Below are 11,995 nucleotides of genomic sequence, written 5' to 3'. Positions count from 1 at the left end.
CGAGGCGTTTTAGAGCGGACCGAGGCTGGACCGTCATGGACTCGAACAGCCGTTGACTGTAGTGGCGGCTAGCCGCAGACACTGTCAGCAGTCCCCAGGCAACTCCCATCAATAATTTTCCTCTAGAACAAGAGAACCTCACTGACAATCCTCCCATCAAACCACCACCACCATCCTCTAAACATGTTTGGCACCTCTTGAACTTTAGGCTAGACAAACTTTACGGTAGCCAAGGTGTCGGCCAGTACCAAGCATCTTACAGAGGACCACTACCTCTCTGTTTCCTTTCCCCCAGCTGGATACCTCTGTCCTATTATTCTGACACAACAGCACCGCCATTCTCTCTCTAATCATTTCTCTGCTAAGCCAGAAAACGCTTCTCCTACAGAGTGGTGCCACCAGTAATCAACTGGGTGTGATCGCTGCATCAGGACAGCAAAGTCCTTCCAGCCCATCTTGCACCTTCGGGCCGTACCAAGCGATTTGGCTCAACGTCCTGTGCCAGCAGCAACCTCCCCTCCTCTATCGTTGCAGGATTATTGCTACGCGAGACAGGCGGCTCTCATCCTTGCTATTCTGTCCACTATACTTCCATCATGTGTATGTCGCTGCGATAGGTCCGGGCAGATGGATTAGGCAGAAGCACCTTCATAGACCTTTCGCTGCTTCGTGTTAAGCAGTGAGGGGGGGAATTTGAAAGACTGCTATGGCTGTGGAAGGGCATAGAAAGCCTAGTTTGCAGAGTATGGTAGGGTCGACAGCACTCCTCTCTGATATACGTCCAAGACCTGGCCTCGAGGTTACATCTCCAGTCTTCAATGTGGCTAAAGACTGCTCTTCCGAGTCGCTGATGGAGAATAGACTCTTGCAAAGACGCAATGGTAGTGCCAAACCACGGCTTCCGAGTTTTCGGGGGTTAGGGATCCCATCGTTCGAACCGCAGTCCATTCCCAACAACCACGCTCTTGGAACATGTTTTCCGGTTGGGAGGAGAGAAGTCGCCGAACATACTAGTCTAAAAGCTGTCGACAATCAACTTCGTCGAACTGGATCCACCCCGCTACTGACTCCACCAGCGGAACTCGACTCACTAAAATGGACCAGCAGCGCTACGATCCCTCTGCCCGTGCCTACCACGTCCCAATCGAGGTTCACGCTCCCACCTCATGCCTTGACAACGTCGGTAGAGGGTGCTTCATTGTCAGAAAGGGGCGGGCGAGCCGAGAATGTGTCCTTGGGGGCTTCCAGCACCAGCGGAGCCGAGCAGAATCTGCAAACAACCAGCTCTAACCCAGCGCAGCCCGCATATGAAAGTAGAGGATCGAGTTTATGGCTTGATAGGTCCGTTGGCGCCACGGGTGAGAAGATCCACTATTTCATGATGTGCCAGAAAGTACTAATCTCCATACATGCAGTGGTTTGCATTGATCCTTCGAATTCGTCTTCCAATACCGTTCAAATCGTCTCGCAGACGCTGCCCAGTCCAGCCAAAGAAACGGCCAGGCCTAATGCCATGTTCACAGAAGTGATTGCCGCAATACAAACACGGTTTGCTACTGGTGCTCAGCCATACATCACCATCACCCATGCCGTTCCACCACGATTCGACCTCCTCAATCTGCCCAGTTCTCCACCATCCACCCCAAATCTATCCGCGGCCAGAGACGACTATTTCGCACAGTCGGTCTTTGCTCATGCCGCAGTAGTCCCATCCTACCATGTGCCCAACAACAGCTTGGCAACATCCGCTCCCTCTTCTCCCAACCCGATAGTACCACCATCGAGTGTGCAGATCTCTGTCTTAGAACGTTACATTCCACCTTCATCACCACAAGAGTGCAAGGATCTGTTCTCCTTGAGTGGTCAGTCGGTCTTGATAGATCGACTGGCAGAACTCTCGATGGACAAAGGCAGCATGCTTTTCATCTACCCTACGCGAACTGGAGCTGACGCATTCACAAGCAAATACCTTAGCCGTATTCTGGACCCTCTGCTGCGCGCTCTCGTTGAAGTGCATCAGCTTTCCTATGGTCTCGCAGAATCCTTGAGCAGCATGGCTGCCGTTCCTGATATGTATGAATTCGAAGCTCTGAAAGGCAAAGTTGTTGGTCTTTGCCGTCGAATGACTCATCGGATCACGTCTGAAAGCAAAAGGAGCAAATTCGACCTTGTCTGTGCCAGTACTGGTGAAGTCTTCATTGACAGAAGAACCTGGACCGAGTGGTATCTGAAGCAGGAGCACACACGTTTCAAACGTACGTTAGAGAAGTATTGGGGCAGAGGCAAGCGACTTTCTCAGATGGACTCTGCCAGCGCTGGCACTGTATTGAGAGAGTTCATCGACGGAGTGAACAAGATGACGGATGAGGAAGCCGAACAAACAGGGCCAGCAATCGAGTTTGGTGTCTTTGTCATCCGAAGGACTCATATGGCATCTTCAGGCTGACCATATGGGTCAAGGCTCGCAGCTTGTACATCACAGGATTCTCATATAGTTTCTGGGCATCAGCTACATGCATTCGAGCGGGCACAGCGAGAGGTGTTGGATGGAATATGTGGAGATGCTTGTTTTTCCGTCAAATGTTCTTGACGGAATACGCGAACGATGGCATAATAATAATAATTATACCGCCTGGTGAAGTCTCCTTTGCTGTGTTCGCGGGAGACATCGTCCCATTTCATTTCTCTACATCGCAAAGTACTCGGAGGAAGAGGATGCATTAACCGTTCCTCCAAAGGACAGCAATAAATAGGTTTCGAACTACACTCGGTTGGTATATCCTTCCTGGCACACTCCATACCCCGCTACTTAAGTCAGCCTAATGATTGTTTCTGAAGCTAACGTGGCTGGCCCATATGTACAACAGATCCCCATCCGCGGTGGTTTTGGAGTCAATATCTCCGCTCCTACCAAAGTTTCAAGCCACCAATTTCAGCTTTGCCTTTATTCTCTAGATATACCGGAATCAACATAAAGATGGGTCATATGGCCAAAACCAAGCAATTTCTGTTTACATAGTGCCTATTTGAACAAGTTGAATCAATGCAATCTCCAAGATATTGGTAGCGTCAGCAATGTTCGAATTATACTAACATAGTAGAAATATGTTCCGAGACCAAAGAAAGCAGTTGCACACTGCTGATATGGGCTAGTTAGTGACGTTAGTGCCTGGGCAAGATCTCCGCAACAAACTTCACTCTGGTACCTACTGTGATGGTCAAACTGTCATCCATACAACTTCAGCACAAAGGGACTTCCAGCTTTTTGTGCACTACTCTTGATCCTGGAAGGAAAAGATACCGGCAGGCCATCACGTTCTTCCATGCAGCTGAGCAGGCAGAAGGCTGTAAGACAACCGCACGAAAGAAGCTCGTTTGTTGATGACTGTCATGACTGCTTGTAATGGTGCTTTGTTGCAGAAAGCGAGCGATGTGTGGCGTGCTAGCAGGAAGGAATCTGTAGACCCTCTCTTGTTCATGATGTATCATCTTCTTGCGCCTTACTCTGCTGACTTGACGAGTGAGGAGGAACCTCTGTATCCTATGTCGCTTTCATCGTCACCTCTAGCGTATCTCTTCCTTTCGCTCTGCTTTAGTGGTGCAGAAATGTGATGTGTTAGAAGCTGGCTCCCTGGAAGCAACCAGTGGACCTCTTTCCAATTCACAAATGCCTCAAAGCGCTGAATTGTTGCTGCAAATCACTTCGCGCCTGCCCTTTTTATCCTCCAGGTGACTGCGAATGCCTCAATTCTGCCCTCCCCCCCTTCGGCCATGCCTGGACCACAACTGCGTTGAACTCACTCGATCTTGTTTTGCATTGCTTGCGTCAGAACACTTGTGCTTGAACTCCAACACAAACGGAACTCCTGATAATCTTGAAATTACTGCCTGCTTGCGGAGGTGCGTTTCAGTCTTGTAAATATCTTCAACTCCACACTGTTCCCTCCCTGACAAGCATACTACTCGGTGGCCATGCTCGGTACAATGGTTTCGTTGGCTGTGTGCCTCGCCCTATATGCCCGTATGACCACTGCGCTACCCACCATATCCGCTGTTGGATCCAAGTTCTTCACCAGTGATGGCAACCAGTTCTTCATCAAAGGTGGGTCAACGCTGAAGCAAATCAATATTTTCGCTTGCTTGGTACTCATCGATTCTCTCACAGGCATCGCCTACCAGCTTGTTGCCAACGATCCCCTGATCGACACCAAACAGTGTCAGCTTGATGCTACTTTGATGAAGGAGCTCGGAGCCAACGCTATCCGGGTATACCATGTGGATCCTCTCGCTGATCATACTGGATGCATGCAAGTATTTGCTGATGCAGGGATCTATCTCTTCGTCGATATGGACAGTTTCCAGACCTACATCAAGCTTGTCCGAGTGTCTAGCCTCCTACCTGACGAGGCACTGCTGATCAGTTCCGCAGGATGTTATCGCCTGGAATCAGAACAAGTCAGACTCTTTCAAGCAAGTTATGGACGAATTTCAAAAGTACGATAATACCGCTGGCTTTTTTGTGGGCAATGAAGTGCTGAACGGGTGTAAGATGAAAGTCGTTTTCTGTTCGAGGTAGTAGCACTGATGCTCGAACAGTGTCCGACTCCCCTGCTGCGCCATACCTGCTTGCTGCGGCGGCAGACCTCAAGGCTTACCGAGATGCCAAAGGCTACCGGCCAATACCAATCGGTTATTCCGCCACTGACTCCGCTCCACTAGGATCTTTGCTTCAGGATTATCTAGCCTGCCGAAGTAATGTTTCCGAGAGACTCGACTTCTTCTCCTTGAATTCCTATGAATGGTGCGGGTCTCAGACATCGTACGCGACGTCTGGCTACATGGCACTGCAACATTCGTTCGAGGATTACCCAGCTCCGATATTCTTCTCGGAGACTGGCTGCAATACGGTTCCGCCCCGAGATTTTTCCGACCAGACCGCCATCTTTGGAGCGAACATGTCTGGAACTTGGTCTGGTGCTATTATCTACGAATGGATCCAGGAAATGAACCACTATGGCTTGATCTCTTACGGCCCTTTTGCATCCAATGCCTTACAGCAGGGCACTACTGTTATCGATGGGTGAGCAACAAACTCGGTATCCTCTTGTGTCGCTTTGTCTTTCAGTATTCTGACGTCTGTCTTGCCAGGTATCCACGTCAAGGCACCCCCACCCCTGTTACGCCCGACTTTTCGAATCTCAAAGCACAATGGGCCACCATCAGCCCTACCGGTGTAGCTTTATCAGCATACTCTGGCACGTCGGTGACCCCTCGGCCATGCCCGCCTTCGACCGCGGGAGGGTGGGCAGTTGATGCCAGCTTACCACTCCCTACCATTGGTCAGGTCGAAACCCCAGCGGCCAGCAGTGCAGCCAGTGCTCCTAGCCCAACTGGCCCTCGTCCTGCAGGTACTGCACCATCCTCCTCAGCGGCGGATGCAGTGGGAAGTGGATCAGCGACGTCGACGACAGCATCAGGCAGTGCTGCACAATTCGAACACAATGTCTTGGTTTTCAATGAAGGGAGCGTTGCAGGCTGTCTAGTTGCGTTGTTGACAATTGGCCTGGCTGTGCTCGTCCTGTTGTGAGCGGCATGATACTGTTACATCAGAGGGAGGATGTAAAGCTAGAGACATGGCATGATTGAACTACGACGGACATGGTTGAATGACTCATAGCCTTCTACACGCACGCGAGGCAGATGACTGACTCTATTAGCTCTAATGCATGAAACCACTCTGCGCTATCAAGTATAACGAACAATCAGCTGAAGTGTGGAGACGCCGAATCCCTGATGGTACTACGTCACTGCAACGCTAAAGATAGTTAGCTGGCGGCAGTCTCGGGTGAGTTGCCGTGAGTCCAAGTTAGCTCCTTCGGTCCATGGAAGATGACGGACATATTTTTCATATTTCACCATTTGAATCCCGAAGTTGGGCCTTACAGGCCAAGCCAAGACGTTGTTGCTTATCAACCTCATCTGCGCGAGTCATTTCGACTCATTCGAGTCAGTAGGACTGCCACCTTGAGCTGATTTCCAATCATCTGTTGGGAAATCTTGTCCATCAGAATCCCCGTCTCCTTGAAAACTCTGACTCGACAGTAGAAGGGATAGCATACTACGTACAGATTTCAACAGGGGCCACCCGTGAGATCCAATTCGAGCCCAGCTTAATACTCCCCGTATGCCGATGGTGGTTTTTCGCCATCTAATTTTAGGCTTATCTCTTATGTCCGGCTTATCTCAGTCAAGGCCACTCAACAAACACTTTCATAAATTCATCTTGCTGCTGCAAGTGCTTTTCCCTCGCTACGTCTTCTTTCTGTTGGGCCAACGCCTCTTCCGTTTGCGTCATTGTCTCTAACCCGTACCTAACCTCGTTTTCTTCTCCAAGTCTCGAAGGAGTTCTTCTCTTGCCCCAGAAGATTGGTTGACCACGAACTAGTGTGCCATACCTATCCCTTTACTTGACTTTGCAATTAAAGGTTTGCCAAGATGTGGGGTCTTCTTTCAGACGAGATGTACCGACGGCGGGCTGATGAACAGAGTAAGCAACACGTCCAAGAACACCCAAGCATTAACTGACTTTGGCAAGGCAACACGCATGCCAGTGATTGGCATAAAACTGACAATCAGAGAATATGTGCACCTGATGAATCGGCAACCGACTTACAATCAGAGGATCAGTTCTATACGCCGCCCAATGGGACGTGGGGAGAACGTGACGTGGGAGCACCCCTTGACCCGGCCAGGTCAATGGTGGATTATGATGCTCTACGTCGAGAACTCACAAGACTAAGCGTTGGTCACAGTCGCCCAGCTTCCGGCATGAAAAGGCTGTCTTCGATAGCTCGTCTTGACCTCGATAGAATAGAATCGGCGGCGAGCAGACCTCAGAGAACTCGAAGCCGGGCCACCTCTTGGGCTTCGTTCGAATCGGAAGATGCCGAAACTTTGGAGGGAGAGCAATCAGTGGAGAAAGAGGACTTTGATGTTGGCGACTTCTTGAGAGACGGTCGTTTCGAGAAAAGGGCGCCTACTGGAGAATCTGCGAAGAAGATCGGGGTGGTGTTCAAGAATCTCACGGTTAAAGGTGAAGGGGCATCCGTCGCATTTAACAAAACACTCCCTCAGGCAGTCGTCGGCACTTTTGGTCCTGATCTGTATCGTTTGCTTTGCCGCTTCTTACCCGCTCTGCGTCTTGGCAGGAGACCGCCGACGCGTACACTGATCCACGATTTCTCTGGTGCTGTGAGAGATGGAGAAATGATGCTTGTGCTGGGACGACCTGGATCAGGCTGCACTACGTTCCTGAAAGCAATCGCGAATGACCGATCGGATTATGCAGCGGTCACAGGAGAGGTCACGTATGGTGGAATCTCCGCAGAAGAGCAGCGCAAGACCTACAAAGGCGAAGTCAATTACAATCCGGAAGATGATCGACACTTACCTGCTTTGACGGTATGGCAGACTCTCCGATTCTCATTAATGAACAAGACCAAGAAGCACGATGCCGGAAGCATTCCTATCATTGTTGACGCCCTTCTAAAAATATTTGGAATCTCTCACACAAAAGACACTCTAGTGGGAGACGAGTATGTCCGGGGAGTCTCCGGTGGCGAAAGAAAACGAGTAGGAATAGCAGAAACTCTATCAGCAAAAAGTACTGTCATGTGCTTCGATAACAGTACTCGGGGGCTCGACTCTTCAACTGCCCTCGACTATGTCAACTCACTTCGAATAATGACGGATGTCTCCCATCGAACTACCTTTGTCACCTTGTACCAGACAGGAGAAGGAATCTACGAGCTCATGGACAAGGTACTTGTTATCGAAGAGGGTAGAATGATCTACCAAGGACCTGCCAAAGAAGCTAAAGAATACTTTCAAAGCCTGGGCTTTCATTGTCCAGAGCGTCAATCTACTGCGGATTTCCTGACATCAGTCGGGGATCCAAATGAGAGACAATTCCAGCCGGGTAAAGAGGCCTCTACACCAAAAACAGCTACGGAACTAGAAGCCGCCTTTACAGCTTCTGATCACTACAAGAAACTCATCGCCGATGTGAATAGCTATGAGAAAAAGCTACAGGAGTCGGAAAATGCTGATGCCCGACAATTCCAAGGAGCAGTCGAGGAGGGCAAAAGTAAGCACGTATCGAAAAGATCGAGCTACACTGTATCTTTTCCCCGGCAAGTATACGCCTGCACTCTTCGGGAATTTTGGTTGCTATGGGGTGACAAAACCACCCTTTACACCAAAGCCTTCGTCATTGTCTCCAATGGGCTCATCGTTGGATCGCTATTCTACGGGCAAACGCCTGCCACTGAAGGCGCGTTCTCCCGGGGCGGCAGCCTTTTCTTTGCTATTTTGTTTCTTGGGTGGCTCCAGCTGACTGAACTGATGAGAGCGGTGTCTGGCCGAGTGGTAATTGCTCGGCATCGAGAGTATGCTTTCTATCGTCCATCAGCTGTGGTCATCGCACGAGTCATACTCGACATGCCTGTGCTTCTCGTACAAGTTATCATCTTTGGCTTGATCATGTACTTCATGACCAATCTGGATGTTGACGTTTCGAAATTCTTCATCCTTGAGCTGTTCGTCTATACCAACACAATTTGCATTACTGCATTATACCGGATGTTTGCAGCACTTTCACCAACTATTGATGATGCTGTCCGCTTTGCTGGCACTGGGTTGAACCTTCTGATTATATTCACCGGGTATGTGATTCCGAAGCCGTTGCTTGTCTCCCGCTATATCTGGTTCGGCTGGCTGTACTACGTCAATCCGATCTCCTATGCCTACGAAGCTGTGTTGGCCAACGAGTTTTCTGGCCGGACCATGCAATGTTCTCCGCAACAGTTAATCCCCCAAGGTCCTGGGGTGAGCTCTGAATTCCAAGGCTGCGCCTTGACAGGTGCTCGGCTGGGTAGCACCACTGTCACAGGGGACGAGTATATTGGCACCACCTTCGCTTACAGCCGAATGAATCTGTGGCGCAATTTTGGGGTTTTGATCGCTTTCACAGTCCTCTATATCATCATTACAGCTTTTGCCTCCGAAGTTTTCACGTTTGTAAGTACTAGAGGTGGAGCTATGATCTTCAAAAAGACCACGAAGGCCAAGCAAATCATCAGTAAGGACACGGAAGTGGTTGATGAGGAGAAGATTGTGTCGAGTCAAAGAGCGTCTGCTAGGTCCGAGAATACTGTTCTAGCCGAAACCAGCGACGACGAAGTCAAGGAAATTGCTAAAAGTGAGAGCGTGTTCACATGGGAAAATGTTGAGTATACCGTTCCATATCAGGGTGGAGAGCGGAAGCTTCTTAACAAAGTCAGCGGGTACGCGAAACCTGGAGTCATGATAGCCCTGATGGGCGCAAGTGGAGCCGGCAAGACGACCTTACTCAACACGTTAGCTCAAAGACAGTCAATGGGCGTCGTTGGTGGAGAAATGCTTGTCGATGGGCACAAGCTTGGACCTGAATTCCAACGAGGCACTGGTTTCTGCGAACAGATGGACTTACATGACGGAACGGCAACGATTCGTGAAGCTCTAGAGTTTTCTGCAATACTCCGACAAGATCGCGAAATACCCAGAGAAGAGAAATTGGATTACGTGAACAATATCATCGATCTGCTCGAGCTCAACGACATAGAAGATGCGATCATTTCGTCTCTCGGTGTCGAACAACGCAAACGGTTGACGATCGGGGTGGAATTGGCTGCCAAACCTTCCTTGCTACTATTTCTTGATGAGCCCACTTCGGGCCTTGATAGCCAGTCTGCATTCTCAATCATCAGATTTCTCAAGAAGCTCGCTCGAGCTGGTCAGGCAATTGTCTGCACCATTCATCAACCCTCGTCAGTTTTGATCCAGCAATTCGACATGATCCTCGCCCTCAATCCTGGTGGAAACACCTTCTATTTTGGGCCTGTTGGCGAGAATGGCTCGGCTGTCATCAAGTACTTTGCAGATCGAGGCACCCAATGTCCTCCAGGAAAGAATGTTGCAGAATTCATCCTTGAAACTGCTGCCAAGGGCGGCAGTCGAGGCAAGGACGGCAAGCGACAGAACTGGAACAAGCAGTGGCGGGAATCTCAAGAGAACCAAGACCTCCTCGTCGAGATCAACAGGCTCAAGACGAGTCGCAGCAATGCCATTGCCACTACTGAAAGCAAACCTCAACACGAATTTGCCGCTCCCGTCTGGTCTCAGACCATCGAACTAACAAAGCGTACGTTCATCCAACACTGGCGCGACCCCAGCTATCTTTACGGCAAACTGTTCGTCAGCGTCATTATCGGTATCTTCAACGGCTTCACCTTCTACCAACTCAACACGTCCAACGATCTGACCAGCCTCCAAAATCGACTCTTCACCGCATTTCTCGCCATCCTCATTCCACCTACAATCGTCAACGGCGTCCTCCCAAAATTCTACCAAAATCGCGCTTTATGGGAAGCAAGGGAGCACCCATCAAGGGTATATGGCTGGTTCGCGTTCTGCACTGCCCAGGTGGTTGCCGAGATCCCTATGGCGATTCTGAGCGGGACAATCTATTGGCTGTTGTGGTACTGGCCTGCTGGCCTGCCTACTGACAGCGGGACAGCTGGCTATGTATATATCATGACGGTTCTGTTCTTCCTGTTCATGGCGAGTTGGGGACAGTGGATCTGTGGATTCGCGGGCAGTTTCACCGTCATTTCGAACGTGAGTGCCACCAAACCCTTTTCATCTTGTTACAGCCCTTCTTCCATCCTCTTCCCCTTTATCCGAACCAGCCAGCAACGTCGTCATCTTCGAAAACAAGCAGTTTCTTCGCGTTCAACTCATTGGTGATATGCTAACGTATGCTCTTGGCAGATCCTGCCCTTCTTCTTCGTAACCTTTTCCCTCTTCAACGGCGTGGTCCGACCATACGCCCAACTACCGCCCTTCTGGCGCTATTGGATGTACTACCTCAACCCGTCTACCTATTGGATCGGCGGAGTCCTCGCCGCCACTCTCCCTTCCGTACGGGTCGTTTGCTCAGCGGCTGAGACGACCTTGTTCCGCTCGCCGCCAGGGACGAGCTGTGGCGAGTACGCCGGCCGCTACGTCACCGAAGTCCTCCAACGTGGGTACCTGGTCAATCCCGCCGCGACGGACGTCTGCGGCTACTGCGCTTACCGCGATGGGACGGAATATCTGTCAACGCTCAACATCCGCCCGGGCGAGAAGTGGCGCGATTTCGGTCTCTTTGCCATGTTCGTGGTCACTAATTGGGTCTTGGTCTACTTCTTCATCTACACGGTTCGAGTACGCGGGTGGACATTCGGGTTGGGTCTCGTTTCGAGGGGCGTGAGGAGGGGTGGTGATGCCGTGAGGAGGGGGTTGAGCGGGTTGGTTAGGCGGCGGAGGTGAGGGAAGATGGATGGGAATGTGGTTCGGGGGGATTGCGTTCTTAGAATCATGGTCATAAATCTTTAGCGAGGTAACTTACTTGTAGGGTCGTTATGCTTATGTATAAATATTCATTTCTTGGATGGATGGACATGAGTGCAGCACCTGAAGTCAAGCCATAGAATGTCTGCATTGCCTGGATCAGGGATCAGGGTACAACTTGAATGATGCCCTCCTTCTCCTCCTGCTCATCGAGGGACTTGAGTCCTGTGTTTGTGCTGTGCTGTGCTATGCTATGATACATGGGGTCGTCCTCTGCCCCTCCCAAACTTACAGGACTGAGCGAGCAAGCAAGCAAAGCAAGCAGCGATCCATTATGATCGCAGCAATAGCACCTGCCAGTGGCTGGATCTCGATCCTTATTCGTGTATCGCGTATGCGTGTTCGTGTTCGTGTCCGAGTGCGGTGTAGTATGTATCCACGCATGTATGACTGATGAAGTGGGGCCCCCCCTTTCCGCCTTCCCCCCAACTCCTCGCAGAAGAACAAGACAGAGAACGCCCAGTAAATGATCCCTTACAATCACAGCACCTGCCAGGGGCTGGAT

General features: G+C 50.5%; 3 protein-coding genes across 3 annotated transcripts; all 3 read left to right on the top strand.

The window, feature by feature from the left end:
* Window positions 1-706: 706 nt before the first annotated feature.
* EPUS_01690 (uncharacterized protein) lies at window positions 707-2,446 on the top strand (the record flags this gene model as incomplete). The annotated part of the gene is made up of 1 exon (XM_007804295.1): window positions 707-2,446. The coding sequence occupies one exon, from the start codon at window positions 707-709 to the stop codon at window positions 2,444-2,446; it is 1,740 nt and encodes a 579-aa protein (XP_007802486.1).
* Window positions 2,447-3,972: 1,526 nt separating this feature from the next.
* On the top strand, window positions 3,973-5,587 carry EPUS_01689 (uncharacterized protein; the record flags this gene model as incomplete). Its single annotated transcript, XM_007804294.1, has 5 exons — window positions 3,973-4,102; window positions 4,166-4,377; window positions 4,430-4,544; window positions 4,597-5,080; window positions 5,149-5,587. 5 exons carry the CDS (start codon window positions 3,973-3,975, stop codon window positions 5,585-5,587), a joined length of 1,380 nt encoding a protein of 459 aa, XP_007802485.1.
* A 908-nt stretch (window positions 5,588-6,495) lies between these two features.
* Window positions 6,496-11,409, top strand: EPUS_01688 (uncharacterized protein; the record flags this gene model as incomplete). The annotated part of the gene is made up of 3 exons (XM_007804293.1): window positions 6,496-6,547; window positions 6,596-10,716; window positions 10,870-11,409. 3 exons carry the CDS (start codon window positions 6,496-6,498, stop codon window positions 11,407-11,409), a joined length of 4,713 nt encoding a protein of 1,570 aa, XP_007802484.1.
* Window positions 11,410-11,995: the final 586 nt, after the last annotated feature.

The sequence above is a fragment of the Endocarpon pusillum genome (assembly GCF_000464535.1).
Source record: "Endocarpon pusillum Z07020 unplaced genomic scaffold scaffold3350, whole genome shotgun sequence".
Lineage (NCBI taxonomy): Eukaryota > Fungi > Ascomycota > Eurotiomycetes > Verrucariales > Verrucariaceae > Endocarpon > Endocarpon pusillum.
This window is presented reverse-complemented; position numbering and strand designations above follow the sequence as displayed.